Source organism: Coregonus lavaretus, assembly GCF_964263955.1.
Source record: "Coregonus lavaretus genome assembly, chromosome: 8".
Lineage (NCBI taxonomy): Eukaryota > Metazoa > Chordata > Actinopteri > Salmoniformes > Salmonidae > Coregonus > Coregonus lavaretus.
The window spans coordinates 33467030-33487735 of record NC_139995.1 but is presented as its reverse complement, the minus strand read 5'-3'; the positions used below and the strand labels follow the sequence as shown (position 1 = coordinate 33487735).

At 44.6% G+C, this 20706-nt stretch overlaps 1 protein-coding gene and 2 long non-coding RNA genes across 3 annotated transcripts in view; all 3 read right to left on the bottom strand.

The window, feature by feature from the left end:
- Positions 1–20391, bottom strand: part of LOC311133294 (disco-interacting protein 2 homolog B-A-like) — a gene marked incomplete at both ends in the record, with an annotated part of 87234 nt that extends 66843 nt beyond the window's left edge. Inside the window, one exon of the mRNA XM_084166782.1 lies at positions 20307–20391. Within this exon, the coding sequence (XP_084022908.1) occupies positions 20307–20391 (85 nt within the window). The remainder of the gene's footprint in view (positions 1–20306) is intronic.
- On the bottom strand, positions 11089–11440 carry LOC311133298. Its single transcript, XR_014613574.1, has 2 exons — positions 11356–11440; positions 11089–11267 (listed from the first exon to the last, which is right to left on the bottom strand). It is a non-coding gene; the product is annotated as an uncharacterized lncRNA (long non-coding RNA).
- Positions 16064–16411, bottom strand: LOC311133297. Its single transcript, XR_014613573.1, has 2 exons — positions 16327–16411; positions 16064–16238 (listed from the first exon to the last, which is right to left on the bottom strand). It is a non-coding gene; the product is annotated as an uncharacterized lncRNA (long non-coding RNA).
- Positions 20392–20706: the final 315 nt, after the last annotated feature.

Sequence of the window (20706 nt, the reverse complement as noted above, 5' to 3'; positions counted from 1 at the left end):
CCAGAAAATCACATTGTAGGATTTTTAATGAATGTATTTGCAAATTATGGTGGAAAATAAGTATTTGGTCACCTACAAACAAGCAAGATTTCTGGCTCTCACAGACTGTAACTTCTTCTTTAAGAGGCTCCTCTGTCCTCCACTCGTTACCTGTATTAATGGCACCTGTTTGAACTTGTTATCAGTATAAAAGACACCTGTCCACAACCTCAAACAGTCACACTCCAAACTCCACTATGGCCAAGACCAAAGAGCTGTCAAAGGACACCAGAAACAAAATTGTAGACCTGCACGAGGCTGGGAAGACTGAATCTGCAATAGGTAAGCAGCTTGGTTTGAAGAAATCAACTGTGGGAGCAATTATTAGGAAATGGAAGACATACAAGACCACTGATAATCTCCCTCGATCTGGGGCTCCACGCAAGATCTCACCCCGTGGGGTCAAAATGATCACAAGAACGGTGAGCAAAAATCCCAGAACCACACGGGGGGACCTAGTGAATGACCTGCAGAGAGCTGGGACCAAAGTAACAAAGCCTACCATCAGTAACACACTACGCCGCCAGGGACTCAAATCCTGCAGTGCAAGACGTGTCCCCCTGCTTAAGCCAGTACATGTCCAGGCCCGTCTGAAGTTTGCTAGAGTGCATTTGGATGATCCAGAAGAGGATTGGGAGAATGTCATATGGTCAGATGAAACCAAAATATAACTTTTTGGTAAAAACTCAACTCGTTGTGTTTGGAGGACAAAGAATGCTGAGTTGCATCCAAAGAACATATAATAATAATAATAATAATATGCCATTTAGCAGACGCTTTTATCCAAAGCGACTTACAGTCATGCGTGCATACATTTTTACATATGGGTGGTCCCGGGGATCGAACCCACTACCTTGGCGTTACAAGCGCCGTGCTCTACCAGCTGAGCTACAGAGGACCTACTGTGAAGCATGGGGGTGGAAACATCATGCTTTGGGGCTGTTTTTCTGCAAAGGGACCAGGACGACTGATCCGTGTAAAGGAAAGAATGAATGGGGCCATGTATCGTGAGATTTTTGAGTGAAAACCTCCTTCCATCAGCAAGGGCATTGAAGATGAAACGTGGCTGGGTCTTTCAGCATGACAATGATCCCAAACACACCGCCCGGGCAACGAAGGAGTGGCTTCGTAAGAAGCATTTCAAGGTCCTGGAGTGGCCTAGCCAGAATCCAGATCTCAACCCAATAGAAAATCTTTGGAGGGAGTTGAAAGTCCGTGTTGCCCAGCGACAGCCCCAAAACATCACTGCTCTAGAGGAGATCTGCATGGAGGAATGGGCCAAAATACCAGCAACAGTGTGTGAAAACCTTGTGAAGACTTACAGAAAACGTTTGACCTGTGTCATTGCTAACAAAGGGTATATAACAAAGTATTGAGAAACTTTTGTTATTGACGAAATACTTATTTTCCACCTTAATTTGCAAATAAATTCATAAAAAATCCTACAATGTGATTTCTGGAAAAAAAAATCTCATTTTGTCTGTCATAGTTGACGTGTACCTATGATGAAAATTACAGGCCTCTCTCATCTTTTTAAGTGGGAGAACTTGCACAATTGGTGGCTGACTAAATACTTTTTTCCCCCACTGTAGATAAATGCAAACATATTTTTTCTGTTTGTTTTCATTCGAGTACTCGAGTTCAATATAAACCTACAATTTTTTTGTGTGTTTTGTTCATAAATATGGATTCCCGCTGTAAAGAAACAGTGTAGAATTGCAGTAAATGGTTTTAAAATGTTAAATTCAATTTGTTTGCACCCCTACTTTCAGACAAAGTCAGGCGCCCATGTGCGTGTGTGTGCGTGCGAGCGTGTGTATGCAAGTCAACTAGAGAGCCTGCCTCACCCCTATGGGCTTCCATAGACACATCTGAATTATTCACTCTCCTTACAGCCACATAGCAAAAGCCTAGCACCCCGGGGAGGCCTGGGAACCATAGGAAACTACTCAGCCACCCCACTAAGTAAGTGTGTGTGTGTGTAGGCACACACACTTTACAAGGAGCTAAATAGTGTGTGTGTCTGTGTGTGTGTGTGTGTTTTATAGTGTGTCTGGGAGCGTGAGATGCATGCTATTATGTAACACAAATGCTTATTTTCCAAAACAGAGAACTCCCCTGGACATTTCAAACAGTTTTTCCACAATAGGTTCACACACTGACTGTAGAGCTGTGCTTCCTTCTCCATTTGGCATTTTTTGGCCTTCATATATGGCTGGAGATCAGTGCACAGCTCCTGTCACAGTTAATGAGCTTTTCAATGGATAGGCTAAAGCAGCTTCCTGCAGTGTGTGTCTGTGGCCAACACTGTGAGGGCAGCTACATTTGCGTTAGATTCCCCAGACACACACACGCGCACCTATATGCACGATAGATAGAGAGAAAGGGAGATAGATAGATAGATAGATAGATAGATAGATAGATAGATAGATAGATAGATAGATAGATAGATAGATAGATAGATAGATAGATAGATAGATAGATAGATAGATAGATAGATAGATAGATAGATAGATAGATAGATAGATAGATAGATAGATAGATAGATAGATAGATAGATAGATAGATAGATAGATAGATAGATAGATAGATAGATAGAGAGAGAGAGAGAGAGAGAGAGAGAGAGAGAGAGAGAGAGAGAGAGAGAGATCCCCAGCAGCAGTGCTGGCTCACTGTGACTCAGAGGGCTAAATGAGCCAGGCATGTTGCCTCCTGATGCTCTGTGACCTAGATTGGGAGACAGGCACGGGGTTCTCTCTCTCACTCTCGCTCTCTCGCTCTCTCCCGCTCTCTCCCGCTCTCCACTCAGCATGGAACAGGCTGCTGTGCTGAAAAACCTGCCTCTCCTCCCACAGCAACACAGACAGAACACACACACACACACTCAAACACATACAGACGACTGGACAAACACACACAAGTCACGAGAGTCCACACTGGGACAAAGACAGGGCCCAGAGCAAAGCCAAAGGGGAGTCATATCCACTCAGCTCTTATCAGAGCATTACACCACTTACGCCATTCTATAATACTATTATACACACAGGCCTTGGAGAACAGGCAGGGGGTCACCAAAACCAGGCAAAGGGGCACACATTGTCTGTGTGCGTGTGTTTGTGTGCGTGACACAGTTAATTTGAGAAGCTTAATACACACAAAGGGTTGTGGTTGAGTGTTCTGAATTCCAGCCGAGCTCCCAGCCACCATGGCTTTGATCCTCTCAATGGCTCCCATTGTGTCCACACAGTCACCGGGGTTAGAGCTAGGTGGAGGAGAACTTAACACACGCACACACAATGCACCACCACTACTGACACACATAGACACACACACAATGCACCACCACTACTGATGCTAAAATATGCTGATGGTGCACATTTCCTCTATTTGTTGCCATGGCAGTCCTGTCTTTGGGACAGAGTGACAACAATGGGCTGATTATTAGAAATGTAAAGGATATGCATGAGAAACATTAAGAAGACTGCTCCTACTCCATACAATGTAGTTGTACTGGCAATCCAATAAAATGGATGATGATGTGTTTTGGTGCATAATACTGATAAAGTACTTCCCAAAACATAGATAAAAGAGAATAGGCTATGTGCTTACAGTAACAGCTTTGACATGATTGGGGAAAAGACTGTTCGATGTTCAGTACAGTGTCGTCCTCCCTTCACCGCTATGACAGAGATGACAGTTGAGTGATGGCCACACTGGGGGTGTCGAGTTTCTATTGAGTCACTGTGCTGCTGAAGTCTTAACTGACTCTAGTTCCAACTGATCCAATTCATCTACTACCACTAAAGCTACAGGTATACCACAACCACCAGCAGCCTGATGGAACTACAAACATGGCCACTCTGGTCCGGCCATCTGGTCATGGCTCAGTGTGGTTGGAGTAATGAGACAGCCTTCTCTCTGTGGTGAATCAATCGATAGATGTTGTGCTGCTGGGGCTCAAAATGGAGTCTGGGTGAGTGTCAGTGGACTAGCTGAGGGTTACAAGGCTGACGGGAGGGAGTAAACACCTCATACTGGAGCCATAACAATTACAAGTTATTTCAACATCATTCAAAGTACTATGTATCCTAATAAACATGTATATAGGCTATATTTTAATAAGGCTACACTGTCTGCCAATGTACAGAGATTGTCAAGGGGTAGGCCTACGTGAGGAACTGGTCGTAGGCCTAGGTCTTCTCAGGGGTAGGAAACTACTGCTCTAAATGTCTGAGGACAATGGACCAATAAGCATACAGCAAGCTGGCATTTACAGTTGAGTAGTAGAGTTGTATAGGCCTACTACTGCTGAACTCTTCAGTCAAAAATCCCATACTGGCAATCAACCAGTGTATGCCACACAACGACACACTCTCATCAAACATTTCCACTTGATTTGCACACACAGCAGAAAAATAGTGACAGTCTGTTTATGCAGTACATCATAAAATGTGCCATGCCATTATTATTAATAGATAGCTACTCTCTCTCCATCTGTGTGTGTGTGTGTGTGTGTGTGTGTGTGTGTGTGTGGGTGTGTGTGCGTGTGATCGTAAGCAGAGCATCACCCCTCCTTAACCAAACTGTTAATTGATGTCTATTATTAACGAGGCCACACTGTCATGTAAAAGTGAGGTCACCCACTGTGTGTTACAGTGAACTAGGTCTCCTCCATTGCTCAGGCCTTTTCAGAAGTGCCCTGTGACATTCAAACAGCCCAATCTAATTGATTTGATAAAACAGATTTCACACGTCTTTTTGAGGGAGTTGTTTTGATTTGCTTATGGTTTGTAACCACGGAGAGGCCGTCGCTGTGGCTGTATCCCAGGGGGGTTGTATTTGATGATGTGTGTACAGGCTAATTGATTCTACTATGATTCTCTTGTTAGCCTTACTTTGAGACGTTTCAGAAAAGCAACCCTATTACAGGTGGGTAGTGACTTTTGGACAAATTTGGAAATTATATTCAGCAGATTTGATGGAAAATCACAAGTGCCAGGGCCCACAACCAAAGATCTGGCAGTGACAGAATAGTGATAAAAAAATATATCACCTTTGCTATGGATATGGAGGCCTTGGGGAAAAAATAACTATTCCAGGGTTAGGGTCAGAAGACTGATGTGGGTTTTTCTCTAACTGTTTACCTGGGCTTTGCTCTTTTCATATTTATTTTGATCCTGACAAACTCTCCCAGTCCCTGCCAATGACAAGCATACCGATAACATGATGCTGCCACCACAATACTTGAAAATAAAGAGGTTGTATTGGATTTGACCCAACCCTGTAGTTTTTAATTTAGGTCAAAAATGTAATGTATTTGCCATGTTGTCTTGCAGTATTACTTAACAGTCTTGTTGCAAACAGAATGGATGGTTTGAAGTGGATTTCCTTTTACACAGGCTTCTTTCCTTTCACTTTGCCATAAAAGGCCAGTAACCTGGAGTGAATGCAATGTTGTTGATCCCTTTGTGTTTTCACCTAACCATGGAATAGGGTTTTATTTTTCTGCAGGACAATTACACAAATGTTTGTGCAAAAGACACACCAGAATAGCTTTCCAAGACGTGTTGAGTGTTTCTGAGTGGTCTAGTCTCAGTTCTGACATAAATCTGCTTTTAAAAAATCAGAGACAAGGGTTAAATATCGCTGTCGATCAATGAGCCTGAGCAAATTGGACAAAAAACTATGGATACAGTATACAGTCAATTCGGAAAGTATTCAGACCCGTTGACTTTATCCACATTTTGTTACGTTACAGATTCAAATAAACCATCAGATGAACTTTCAGAATATAAATCATTATAGGGCTAATAGATTGAAGTTAGTATCAATTGCGGATCTCCTTTTATGGGAGAAGGTAGCATTGTTAGTCTATGCTCGCTAGCTAGTTAGCTAGCTTAGCTTGCTAGCTAATTAATTATGTTCTCAGATCTACTTAGCTAGCTAGTTCTTACCAGTGTCTGGTTTAGGCGTTTCAGAGCAAGTTCAACCATCATTTTCCCCAGGGAATGCTGTGCCATGATGTTGTGTCCCTAGATTAGCAATGCATGTGTGTGTCAGTGTCATACAGGTTCGATTGTGTCACTATCAGAATAAAATGATATGATACCAAGGTAAAAGGCAGTAACTGCTGCCAAGGGCAGGTTGAAACCAAGCTAAAAGGCAGTAAGTTCAGTTACTGCCATTTACCTTGGTTTCACAGTAACTTTTTGCAGTTACTGCTAATATGACCCCCATTTTCTCCAAAACACAATACAATAGAGGCAGGATAATTGTCCACATGATTAAGCATGTATTTAATGTAGAAAAAATGACTAACTAATTTTTGACCAAATTAGTAGTTACTGCCTTTTTGCTTGGTAGGGCAGTAAAGGTTCACCCATGTCGTTTCGCTGGGCAGAGCCATCCACAAAAAACTCAAAGTCCGAATTCAAAAGAGGAATGTCTTTTAAGTCAAGCCTAGGGCTACAGTCAATCTCAATGGTCAATTCACAGTCATGTTCTTCAACGGCATCAGCTGTAGGGAGGAGAGTAGAGGGGTTAGGTACAGTACGTCTCTTTAGTGTAATATGAGACATCGTCAAAAGGATGTTCTGATCATCTGGCAGGTGTAAGATGGGCAGTTTTAGCTTGTGTAATAATGGTATGAACCGCATGGGAAACATGCACCGTCAGCTCAGTCATTGCTACAATATCAGAACATGCCAAAACCGCCTCAGTTGCCTCAGCAACAGAGCGGAGGCAAGAAAGCATGCCTTGGATAACAGTGTCTAAACGCTTAGAGTTGTCCATTCCACCACTTCAGACATGTCCATCTTTCTGCCATAAATACAATCCTGCAGAGGCTGTACTGTCTCCGCATAGTCTTTCAACCATGGGCGACAGGAGCCAGCCACTCCCAACAGCGACATTGTGCTGATTAGTAGCAGGTTTAGGCAGGGACTTTATTGCCTCAAGCCTATCTTTAGAGAGGGCGCGACCCTCAGAAGTAATGTCATGACCCAAATATTTAACAGAACTTCTACACAAATGCATCTTAGAGGGGGAAGCTTTATGACCATTTTCAGCTAAGAAAATGAACAATGCCTTAGTATCGTCGTGACAGATTTCCTCAGATGAGGAACAGACCAACAGGTCATCAACGTATTGAACCACAGTACTACCCCCAGGGGGAATAAAACCTTCCAGGTTCCTCGACCATTTCCTGGGCAAAAATGGCAGGTCCCTGGGGGAACTTGGGAAGGAATAGTAACTGTGTTCGGCACCAGGGGTGCTCTTGCGTGAACAGTATCATTAACTATTCTAAGCTCTTGCACAAAACAATATTCACCAGGTGGCTTCCTAACAGGTAAAATAGGGGTGTTACAAGGAGAATTTGGGCATGGGATACAAGCCCCATTTTCAACCAGGGCCTGATGGATGGGAATAATACCCTTTTCTGCTTCTTTGCTAAGAGGGTACTGAGCTTTATATGGTCTGTGATTATTCTTTGGGACAACTTTCACCGGGGTGTCACCTCTCATAGCTCAGGGTGCCATCCTCAGGGAAACCACCATCAGTCCATGCTGTCCAATCTTCTGTCTGGCACAGTACCCACTTACAAAACTTTTAGTCATCACTTTACTGGGTCCCTTTGGTGCCCAATCTGGGTCTTCATATCTACTTTTACTGTTCCCTTTCCCCATTATTACTTTGAATTATACCTTAACAATTTACTTTACTCTAACAATTATCACACTCATACCTCAATCATCTGGGAACTAATTTCCCTTTTTCAGTAAATTAGTCAATCATGCAAAAATCATTCCACTCAATCACTTACTATTCTCTAAATCCTAAAATGGAGTTCCCAGAACTTCCATGTAGTTCCCAGACCTACGTAAGTATCCCTGAATACCTATAGACAACGTTGCTGACGGGGTCCCTCTATCCCCGCCTAGTCCCATCTTGGGACTCTGGATCCTTTTCTAAGCTTCTCAAAACAGTTCTTATTGTTCAAAATTCATTTAAATTGACTTGCTGATATTCAGTTGTCAGTCCTTCCAAGTTTTGTAGATGATGTGTTTTCTCCCATGCAGCCCACAGTGGAGGTCTGGTCTGGGCGGGTCCACGTCGTCTTTGGTCAGACGGGAATTTCCCTTGCACGCCTTCACATGGAATGTGACACCGGTGTTCCCTCGCAGACCCCCAATGCTGAGCTCCACAGGTAGAATCAATCATCCTGTTTCGTGACGCCAAATTGTCATGGAAATTACCACTAAGGACTCCAAGTCAAAGTTAACTGAACAGATCTTTATTATCACGGCTGGAGAGGTTAAAACAAACTTAATACTCAAATTACAAGTCTGTCAGAAGCTCTGAAGGGGTGCTCCCCTTCAGCACTCTTTATACTCATGCACAAACTAGGTGTCTCTGCTCTCAGGGTGCAATTAGCTGATCATGACCTTGCACACATAGTTTCTAGGCGTTGGGCCAAAGTAACAATGTGTTCCCTTCTTTCTGTCCTCTTTCTATCAGGGTGATCAATGGAAACAGGATGCACCTGAGCTCAATTTCAAGGGTCTGGATACTGTATGTTTTTGTATAAATTTGCAAAACTTTCTAAAAACCTGTTTTCGCTTTGTCATTATGGGGTATTGTGTGTAGATTGATGAGAAGGAAAAAAATGTAATCAATTTTAGAATAAGGCTGTAACGTAACAAAATGTGGATTAAGTCAGGGGGCTGAATACTTTCCGAATGCAATGTATGTTGCCGTAAGAGTTGTGCAAAGTTGGTAGAATTAAAATTATTCTCAGCTGAAAATGATTCACAGCTGTGTACCTTCAGACAAAGGTGCTTCCTCCAAGTATTAACTCATGGGGGTGGAAACTTATCCAATTATGATATTTCAGTTTTTGTATTTGTTCTTAATTTGGAAAATGTTCTATCACATTCTATCACTTTGAAAATGTGGAGTAGGTTGTGTAGATCTGTAGGAAAAATATATAATTTAATCAATTTCCAGTGATGAAGACATGGATGTCTCATGGTATGGTGGGGTATGCAAAATACGTAAACTTTGAGCACCTTGATCTCTTGAATATGTTGGCATTCTGGTCCAAAAAGTCACTTTGTGAGCACTTCTACAATAGGCCAGGGGCGCAACTTTCACTGGGGACATGACCTCCCCACATTCTGAAATTGCATTTTTGTCCCCCCCAGTTTTATAATTGCACTGTGATACAAACAGCATCGATGTGCTTTAGGAGCATGTGGACACCTCAGAGCGGTCGGGTAGGCTGTTTGGCGGTTTCAGCGGGCTGGATTTAGGACCGGATGGACACCACAGAGCGTCGGACAGGCTGTGTGAAGGCAAAGCTATTATTATAGGACCAGCACGGTGCTGCTGTCTGCAGCTGCTGTCTCTGTGTGTTGCGCTTTTTCTCTGGGTTGTAAAAGCAAGCAGAGCAGAAACTGGTACCTCTTTATTTGACTGATGTAGCTGGCAAGGTAACAGCTGTTTGACTTAACAGAAGACAAAATATATATTCCCAGTGCTGAGGTAGTAGTGTAAATGACGTGTAAATTTAGCTAATGTTTCATCACCTGTCGACTGAAGTTCTGTCTGAAGAGAATTAAGCTAGCTAGCTAGCAGTTACCACAGCCAGTTCAGCTCTAGCCTCTAGCTATCTGTCAGGTAGCAGCATCTAACAGCTGTTGTGTGTATGGAAATGTTTTGTAGCTTTTTTGTCACGTTTCGACAGATGTAAATTAACTTGGCTAGTTTTCACCAGTTGATGTACCACTAGAACTAGCCAAAAGTTGGCTAGTATTTTAGCTATTATTTTTGTATCAATCACACTAGACCTAAATCAAACGATGAAACCAGCGGCCAAACCATTGAAGACCGATATTCTGACATTTTCTCACAGCACAATGTGAGTTTTTATTAGCGTCAGTATAGCAATGTCAAATTATTGATCTGTCAGTTTGCCTAGCTAATTCCCTACTTTTCACACCAACACGGTATAAACAGCTCTACAGGCTACACTGTCATGGTGCACAGTCAGTACACAACACTATGCTCATCATGTCTAAGCAGGATCAAATGGTGACAGGTGTCCCAGCAGGGTCAGACAGCCAAGGAAGACCAGTCTACGGAGCTCAGGTGAATTTTGCAGTGTATGATAACAATCAGTGAATGGATACAAAGTTCCATCTTGAGTTGATGGATAGTCTGGGATCTGTGAATAATGGTCATTTCAATTATTGAACCATTAATTATATTATTGGATAATATAATGAATAAATGTACACCAAGGTAATTCTTTGTCATGCCTCATCTGAGCAGGATCAGATGGTGACAGGGGCCTCAGCACAGTCATGTAACCAGTGAAGACCAGTCTGTGACGACGCTGAGGCGAACTTTTGCAGATACAACACTTTATTCTCTCTGTGCAGCAAACACTGGACAAGCCAGAAGCTTCAAAGATTGAAACTATTTTAAAGCAGTCTGACAAACCTCTAAAGTTGATTTCCAAACTGTATCAAGGGTTGATAGAGGCTTTTCCTGATGACACAAAACATGTCAAGCAAAAATGTGAAGAAGACCTGGGAGACACTATTGATGATGATAAATGGATTCAGATTCTCCCTTCTCCCTGTTTTTGTTTGCTTGGAAATGTTGATACTGGAAACCGTTATCAGAAGAAAATGTGTAACCTAGCATTTATAGCGGCTAAGAAATGCATTGCCATTAATTGGAAGGTTGGTTATCCTCCCACAATGTCACAATGGATGGCAGAAATGTCAAGTTATGCATCACTAGATTTGATTTATTACAAGATTAAGGGTATACTGTGCAACGTTCATAAGGTCTCAGTGCCTTATATGGAATACTGTATGACAAAAGGGGTCTGTGACGAAAACATTAGATTTTTTTAGTCGAGTAGTCGCAAATATATTATTTTTTAATGGCACACAAGACACCTTTCTGATTTGCACCTGTCTCAGTTGTTATGGCTATGGTACAACCCAACACTCAGAGAAACCAACACGACAAAGGGAGTGGAAGAAACAAAAATATTTTAATAAAAGTTCAAATTGTCTTGGTCCAAAAACAACTGAAGTAAAGGAACAGAGTGGGCTAGTCGGCTCCGGAGGAAGGAGAGGCTGAGGCAGGCAGGCAGGCAGGCAGGCAGGCAGACCGACAGGCAGGAAGGCAGGCAGGTTGGGAGGTATGTTGAACTGAAGACAAAACAAACGACGGGTTAAGGAGAGTGGAGAGCCAGGCAAAAGACAAAGACAAAATAACTTTACTGGTGAGCCAAGTTACCGCTCTGGTAAGAACAACGATCTGGCGCCGGTGGAGAGCCATGCCCAGGAATAAGTAGTGCAGGTTGATGAGAGAATAGGATGCAGCTGCGTAGGCAGGAATCACTGGAAACAACCCGCAGCTGCACAGGAGAGGCAGATCCTGAGCACGCCCCCTGCTCCACTCCAGACACACCCACATAAAGGGGACAAACACACATACAACAGAAAAAGAGGGGACAAAACAAGGAGGAAGGGAAACAGAAAAGGGAGAGACAAGCTGCCCACATAACAGTACCCCCCCCTCAATGGTCGCCACCTGGCGACCCACCAGGCCTGTCAGGGTTGTCGTGATGGAAGTCCGTGATCAGCTGAGGATCCAACACAAAACGCTTAGGGACCCAAGACCTCTCCTCTGGTCCATAACCTTCCCAATCGACTAGGTATTGGAGACCAATACCCCGCCTCCGAGAGTCCAGGAGCCTACTGACGGTGTAGGCCGGATGGTCGTCAATGAGGCGAACAGGTGGAGGTGGATCAGCCGGCGGACACAAAAGGCTGGAGGACACAGGTTTCAGTTGGGAGACGTGGAAGGTAGGGTGTATCTTCATGGCTGAAGGCAACTTCAAACGAACCGCAGCGGGGTTAATAATGGACTCCACCACAAACGGACCCAGGTACCGAGGAGACAGCTTGCGTGATTTGGTACGAAGAGGTACGTTCTTAGATGACAGCCAAACCTCTTGACCAGGATGAAACACAGGTGCGGGAGTCCTGCTCCTATCCGCTGTTGTCTTGTTCCTGTCGGTGGTCCGAAGCAATGCTTCCCGAGCGTCGCTCCACACTCTCTGGCAGCGGCGGAGGTTCTCCTGAACCGAAGGAACAGCCAATTCCTTCTCCTGAGCAGGAAACAGAGGGGGTTGATAACCCATGGTAACCTCGAAGGGTGAAAGACCGGTGGCAGAGGCGGTGAGGGAGTTGTGGGCGTACTCTATCCAGGGCAGATGTTTAGCCCAGGATGATGGATGTTGAGCAGCCACACACCGAAGGGTTGCTTCGAGGTTCTGATTGGCTCTTTCTGTTTGACCGTTGGTCTGGGGATGAAACCCTGAGGACAGACTAACGGAAGCACCCAAAGCAGAGCAGAAACCCTTCCAAACACGGGAAGTAAACTGTGGGCCTCTATCAGATACGATGTCCACAGGTATTCCATGGGGACGGAATACATGTTGGACTAGGAGGTCCGCTGTCTCACTGGCAGACGGTAATTTTGGTAATGCTATATAGTGGACAGATTTAGAGAATCTGTCCACAATGGTAAGTATAGTATCATTACCTTCAGACTTGGGTAGGCCGGTGACAAAATCCATGGCAATGTGGGACCAGGGACGGCTGGGAACTGGGAGGGGTAGCAGCAGCCCCGAAGGGGACTGATGGGAGGCTTTGCCCCGAGCACAGGTTGAACAGGCTGCCACAAAAGCCCGAACGTCAGTTTCCATTGAAGGCCACCAAAAATGTCTCCTAAGCAGCGTCAACGTGCGTCTCATCCCAGGGTGACCAGCAAAACGGGAGGTGTGAATCCACTGCAACACCTGAGACCGGACCGTCTCGGGAACAAAGAGTAGGTTGGGAGGTCCATCACCCGGTCCCGGGTCCGTGGCAAGTGCAGTCTTCACAAGAGACTCGATCTCCCACTGAACAGCCGCCACGACGCATGAGGAAGGCAGGACTGCCTCAGGCTCGCTGGTCTCCGAAGGGTCAGCAAACTGGCGGGACAAAGCATCTGGTTTAACATTTCTTGACCCCGGTCTGTATGTAAGAATAAAGTTAAACCTACTAAAAAACAGGGCCCATCTGGCTTGGCGTGAGTTGAGTCTCTTAGTGGCTTGGATGTAAGCCAAGTTTTTGTGGTCAGTCCAGACCACAAACGGCAATTCAGCTCCATCCAGCCAGTGCCGCCATTCTTCCAGTGCAAGCTTGACCGCCAGCAGTTCCCGGTTTCCAACGTCGTAATTCCGTTCTGTGGGTGACAATTTCTTGGAGAAGAAAGCACAGGGGTGAAGCCTTTGGTCAGTGGGGGAGCGCTGGGAGAGGACTGCTCCCACACCTGAGTCCGACGCGTCCACCTCCACAACAAACTGCAGAGAGGTATTGGGGTGTATCAACACGGGGGAGGTGGAAAACAGTTCCTTCAAAACCCCTACCGCCTGCTCCGCCTCAGGGGACCACCGAAAAGGGACTTTAGGAGATGTGAGTCTTGTAAGGGGTGCCACCACTCTACTAAAACCCTTAATGAATCTACGGTAGAAGTTAGCAAAGCCCAAAAATCGTTGAAGTTGCTTACGGGTGGTGGGTGTGGGCCATTCCGTCACTGCCCGGATCTTCTCGGGGTCCGCCTTCACCTGCCCGCTCTCAATTATGAATCCAAGGAACGATGTAGACTGTTTGTGGAACTCACACTTCTCTGCTTTGACGTACAGCTTGTTCTCCAAGAGCCGTTGAAGGACTTGACGGACGTGTGACTCATGCTCCTCGGGTGACTTGGAAAAAACAAGAATATCATCCAGGTATACAAAGACAAAACGGTTCAAAAAATCCCTAAGAACATCGTTCACCATGGCTTGGAAAACCGCAGGGGCATTTGAAAGCCCAAAGGGCATGACCAAATACTCAAAATGTCCCAGTGGAGTGTTGAAAGCGGTTTTCCACTCATCTCCCTTACGGATTCGGACAAGGTGATAAGCATTCCTGAGGTCGAGCTTGGAAAACACTGTGGCGCCATGCAGAGGTTCAAAAGCTGAGTTGATGAGTGGAAGGGGATACTTGTTTTTAACCGTTATGTTGTTTAAACCCCTGAAATCGATACAGGGGCGTAACGACTTGTCCTTCTTCTCCACGAAAAAGAAACCTGCACCCAAAGGAGACGACGAGGGACGGATTATGCCCGAGACCAGAGAATCACCAATGTACTGCTCCATTGCCTCTCTTTCCGGTCGGGACAGATTGTATAACCGACTAGAGGGCAAGGGAGCACCAGGAAGCAGTTCAATAGGGCAATCATAAGGCCTATGTGGTGGTAGAGACAGAGCCTTGTCCTTACTGAAAACCTCCGCTAAGTCATGGTATTCTTTGGGGACAGATGACAGATCAAGAGGAGCTGAGGGAGGAGTTGGGTTACACTTAGTGGGGGGAACCGCTGACCTCAGGCACTCGGAATGGCAGTTAGTGCTCCAACTGAAAATGGTGTGACGTGTCCAATCAATTTGTGGGTTGTGAAGAGCCAACCAGGGGAAGCCAAGGATTAGGGAGGTAGCTGAGCCAGACATAACTCTTAGCTGAATGCTTTCACAATGATTGCCAGAAATCACTAGGGAAACGGGGGTGGTTTGATGAGTTATCTCCGCGAGGAGGCGCCCATCAAGGGCTGTGACCCGGATGGGGGTAGGTAGTGGCTCCATGGGGATACGAGCTTGTGTAACGAACTGGTGGCTAATAAAGTTATCTTCTGCACCTGAGTCTATGAGAGCTGAGAGTGGCAGGGAATGACTCTGGAAACGTAAGGTTACAGGTACTTGTAATCGGGGAATGATGGGTTCAGGATCTAACTCTGGGCTCGCAAGTAGACCCACCGTTACGAGCGAGCCTTGTCTTTTGGCCGCTTAGGGCATGTAGCCAGAATGTGTGTGGCGTCTCCACAGTACAGGCACTCACCCGCCTGGAGGCGCCGTTGCCGCTCAGCTGGAGGTAGTCGAGCTCGACCCACTTGCATAGGTTCCTCCTCTGTGCTCGGGATGGAATCAGGAACAAGAAGCTGCCGACTCCGGAGAGGCGAGACTCGAGTGGTTGGAGGCTGGGGAACTCGTCCTCCTAGATGTGGCCCATCGCCTCTCTCCCGACGCCTCTCCCGCAACCGATTGTCTAGCTTGATGGACAGGGAAACGAGAGAATGTAAATCATGTGGCTCATCACGAGCAGCCAGTTCATCCTTAATGGCTTCATTCAAACCGTTTAGAAATGCTCCTTGAAGTGCCACATTGTTCCACTTGGAGTCCGCTGCCAACGTCCAGAACTCAATAGAGTACTCTGCCACACTGTTAGAACCCTGCCTCAAATTAAAAAGTATCTTGGAGGAATTACCCACATGGTCAGGATGGTCAAAAACAGTCTTCAATTTAGCAGAGAAATCAGCAAAAGTCAATCCAGTCAAAGTTTGATCTGAACACACAGCCTCAGCCCAAACCAGAGCTTTCCCTCTTAACAGCCCCAGAACATAATGTACCTTAGATGAATCAGTAGAAAATGACAGTGGTCTCTGCCGAAAAATCAAGTCACACTGAAGCAAAAATCCCCGGCACTTGTCCAATTCTCCATTGAACGGTTCAGGCGACGTGACAGGGGGTTCCCGACGGAACGAAGCCTGCCTAGTGTCCGAGGAAACAACTTGGGGTGCATCAAACTGGGGGTCAGAGAGAGATGGAGAACTGATAACAGACAATTTAGAGACGTGTGTAGTTAACTGAGTCACCTGGTTCAGCAGTTGATGATTATCTTCCACAAGAGTCCGAATCAACTGGTCATGCTGTCCTAGCAACGTTCCTTGAGCCTGGATAGCTTGTTGGAAGCTGTCTTGGTTTGCCCCGTGCTGTTTCTCTGTTGGGTCCATGGCCAGATCGTTCTGTTATGGCTATGGTACAACCCAACACTCAGAGAAACCAACACGACAAAGGGAGTGGAAGAAACAAAAATATTTTAATAAAAGTTCAAATTGTCTTGGTCCAAAAACAACTGAAGTAAAGGAACAGAGTGGGCTAGTCGGCTCCGGAGGAAGGAGAGGCTGAGGCAGGCAGGCAGGCAGGCAGGCAGACCGACAGGCAGGAAGGCAGGCAGGTTGGGAGGTATGTTGAACTGAAGACAAAACAAACGACGGGTTAAGGAGAGTGGAGAGCCAGGCAAAAGACAAAGACAAAATAACTTTACTGGTGAGCCAAGTTACCGCTCTGGTAAGAACAACGATCTGGCGCCGGTGGAGAGCCATGCCCAGGAATAAGTAGTGCAGGTTGATGAGAGAATAGGATGCAGCTGCGTAGGCAGGAATCACTGGAAACAACCCGCAGCTGCACAGGAGAGGCAGATCCTGAGCACGCCCCCTGCTCCACTCCAGACACACCCACATAAAGGGGACAAACACACATACAACAGAAAAAGAGGGGACAAAACAAGGAGGAAGGGAAACAGAAAAGGGAGAGACAAGCTGCCCACATAACATCAGTGGACTAATCCATTGAGGAGGCTGCGGGGATGCCATGGTCCAAGAATAGGAGGATTGTGGCTCAGATGCACAAGGCACGTCTCTCTCCAGAATGCGCTCTCGCGCCTTTTTATTCATTGTTTCCTAACTTCATTGTGTGCATTGTTTGCTGTGTCTATCAATTCCCCATCACATACACAGTGGGGGGGAAAAGTATTTAGTCAGCCACCAATTGTGCAAGTTCTCCCACTTAAAAAGATGAGAGAGGCCTGTACTTTTCATCATAGGTACACGTCAACTATGTCAGACAAATTGAGGAAAAAAAATCCCAAAAATCACATTGTAGGATTTTTTATGAATTTATTTGCAAATTATGGTGGAAAATAAGTATTTGGTCACCTACAAACAAGCAAGATTTCTGGCTCTCACAGACCTGTAACATCTTCTTTAAGAGGCTCCTCTGTCCTCCACTCGTTACCTGTATTAATGGCACCTGTTTGAACTTGTTATCAGTATAAAAGACACCTGTCCACAACCTCAAACAGTCACACTCCAAACTCCACTATGGCCAAGACCAAAGAGCTGTCAAAAGACACCAGAAACAAAATTGTAGACCTGCACCAGGCTGGGAAGACTGAATCTGCAATAGGTAAGCAGCTTGGTTTGAAGAAATCAACTGTGGGAACAATTATTAGGAAATGGAAGACATACAAGACCACTGATAATCTCCCTCGATCTGGGGCTCCACGCAAGATCTCACCCCGTGGGGTCAAAATGATCACAAGAACGGTGAGCAAAAATCCCAGAACCACATGGGAGGACCTAGTGAATGGCCTGCAGAGAGCTGGGACCAAAGTAACAAAGCCTACCATCAGTAACACACTACGCCGCCAGGGACTCAAACCTGCAGTGCCAGACGTGTCCCCCTGCTTAAGCCAGTACATGTCCAGGCCCGTCTGAAGTTTGCTAGAGTGCATTTGGATGATCCAGAAGAGGATTGGGAGAATGTCATATGGTCAGATGAAACCAAAATATAACTTTTTGGTAAAAACTCAACTCGTCGTGTTTGGAGGACAAAGAATGCTGAGTTGCATCCAAAGAACACCATACCTAATGTGAAGCATGGGGGTGGAAATATCATGCTGTGGGGCTGTTTTTCTGCAAAGGGACCAGGACGACTGATCCGTGTAAAGGAAAGAATGAATGGGGCCATGTATCGTGAGATTTTGAGTGAAAACCTCCTTCCATCAGCAAGGGCATTGAAGATGAAACGTGGCTGGGTCTTTCAGCATGACAATGATCCCAAACACACCGCCCGGGCAACGAAGGAGTGGCTTCGTAAGAAGCATTTCAAGGTCCTGGAGTGGCCTAGCCAGTCTCCAGATCTCAACCCCATATAAAATCTTTGGAGGGAGTTGAAAGTCTGTGTTGCCCAGCGACAGCCCCAAAACATCACTGCTCTAGAGGAGATCTGCATGGAGGAATGGGCCAAAATACCAGCAACAGTGTGTGAAAACCTTGTGAAGACTTACAGAAAACGTTTGACCTGTGTCATTGCCAACAAAGGGTATATAACAAAGTATTGAGAAACTTTTGTTATTGACCAAATACTTATTTTCCACCATAATTTGCAAATAAATTCATTAAAAATCCTACAATGTGATTTTATGGATTTTTTTTTCTCATTTTGTCTGTCATAGTTGACGTGTACCTATGATGAAAATTACAGGCCTGTCTCATCTTTTTAAGTGGGAGAACTTGCACAATTGGTGGCTGACTAAATACTTTTTTTCCCCACTGTATAACCACTTGTAGCCTACATTTACTGTTAATTCCCATTATTTTTAATCTCCAATGTTTGTTCGGTTACCGTAATTTCTGTTAATGCATTCAATATATTATTATTACAGTAATTTACCATTCTCATTGTCGGAGTGGACATGTCTTTTGCAGAACTCACATCATATCCTACACTTGTGAGATAGACGTTTTTGTTAATTTCATTCCATTTACAAGTTTTGTCAATTTATTAATCGTCTTTGGTTTGAAACGCTCCTGTCAATGTTGAGTAAGGACGAGCACCTGATTACGCATATAGACGTAGGACTAGTCTACCTGGCCTGTGCATAAATGTAGGCCTATAAATGTACCCATTTGGGGATGTCTGATAAGATTTCTGATTGTCTTAACTCACCACCACTAATGAGCTGTGGAGCTTCTCAAAGTAAATTTTTTTCACCTCAAACTGTAAGTAAACAAAGTCTGTTTTTAGAATCAATTGACAATGACAATAGTTCCTCAAAGTATTGGAATAATATTTCAAGCTCTCTCCTTTCGATAACCACTAGGAATTAAAGAGAAAAATGTAATGCTCAGATCCAGTGGAAACGTCATAAAAAACCTGATTACTTCTTATCCCTTGCACAAATAGCCTACAGCTGTGTCCGTCCCATGCTTACTGGCACGGGAAACTCTGAGGGCCCAGAATATTTTCTCCAATGTTTTAAGTTTGCCAGCAGGAGTTTCTGGGGAACCAGTTGATAGTTGATGTAATGTTTCAAGTTCTTTGCAAACAGGCCACGCATAGCCAATGTGATTCATAGGATATTTATTTTTATCAGGATATTTTCTGCCTGCAGGCTGCAATGTTTTTATGTGTTGGCTTTATGTTGGATATTTTTACATAGTTGACAATGGCAATAAAAGTTACTTTAAGATTTGTATAATTTTCATTTAGATTTAGATATAATTTAGATTAACCACAGACAATGATTTTTAGATAAAAATACTATAAGAAATTAAATTAAACTGTTCCACAAAAATGTGCATATGAAAATCATAACTGGCACGCAGATTGGTAGAAATGGTAAGATAAATTGGCACTCCAAATGGAAAAGGTTGCCGACCATTGGTGTAGCCTATTACCAGCAACTTGGAACCGGGCGCGTTGGAACAGCACCGCACAGATCCAGCAATACTGTGATTAACCCACCAAGGAGGAGACTTGCATAACACCATATTATTTCTTTTTCTTTTTAGCATTGCCATTTCTCAAAACAAGGCAAAAGCTGCATTCCCACATGACTTCAGAAACAGACATGTGAAGAGGGAGAGAGCTTTGACCTAATTTCTATGACAGGAAGAAAACCTGTATGGGCTCCTTGATATTGCAATTAACATGAAGGCAGTTTATATCCTAGCGACTAGAGAAGAATGCACTGACTCTGCAAAGCAAATTGGAAGATTGTGTTAACGTTGAGAGCTATAGGGTTACTTCTGATGGTAAGTATTATGTCAAATATAAATAAATAAACAAATAGCCCTATTAAAAAAACATCCAGTCACGGGATATACTGTAGCATACAGTTAATACAGTAGCCACATCAAAAGCCTCATCCAATAAGTCATCTCTCTATATATTCTCATTACTCAACAACAATATGACATGACATTGCAGGCGAAAATAATAAAGACCAACAGCTTTTTGATGACACTAACCAGCTAATCAAATGACAATTTAAAAAAAGGAGGTCAGTGTGTTTTCATCCTCGCGGGCAACAGAGCAGCGCGAGCGAGTCGTGCCTGCCCGGGTATAGACTGCAGTTCTCACCACTGACACCGGACGGGTGTTTGTTGATGTTTTTATCTGGGACACACTCATTGGAGCATTTACCGGACACAACAACTCTTTAACTCTTTCTCTTTTCACTCTCCAAGCCCCTTACCTTCAGACAGCTCCAAATCCAACTCCGCCAATTGGTCCCTGACCTCTTTTGGTAGTGCCGACATATCCACGCCTCCGCACGCCATCGTTGCAGCAATAATACGGAGTAGTATGTAAAAATCAAGGAAAAGTGGTAATACGTTCCTGAGTCAACGAGAAAAGCAGATATCAAGATGTTGATTGTACTCCATCCTTGCGACTCCCTGACACCGCCATAACTGTGAGCGATGAATAACTCACCAAAGGAATATGTCACATGACCATGTCTGATGTGACTGGGGCATGAGATCAGTAGACGGTATGCTCCCCCTGGCGTTACTGTATGGCAACTGAATGTAGAAGAGCATTTTGCACACCACGGACAGAACACATACAGGTAACTGACAAAATAATGGAAACAT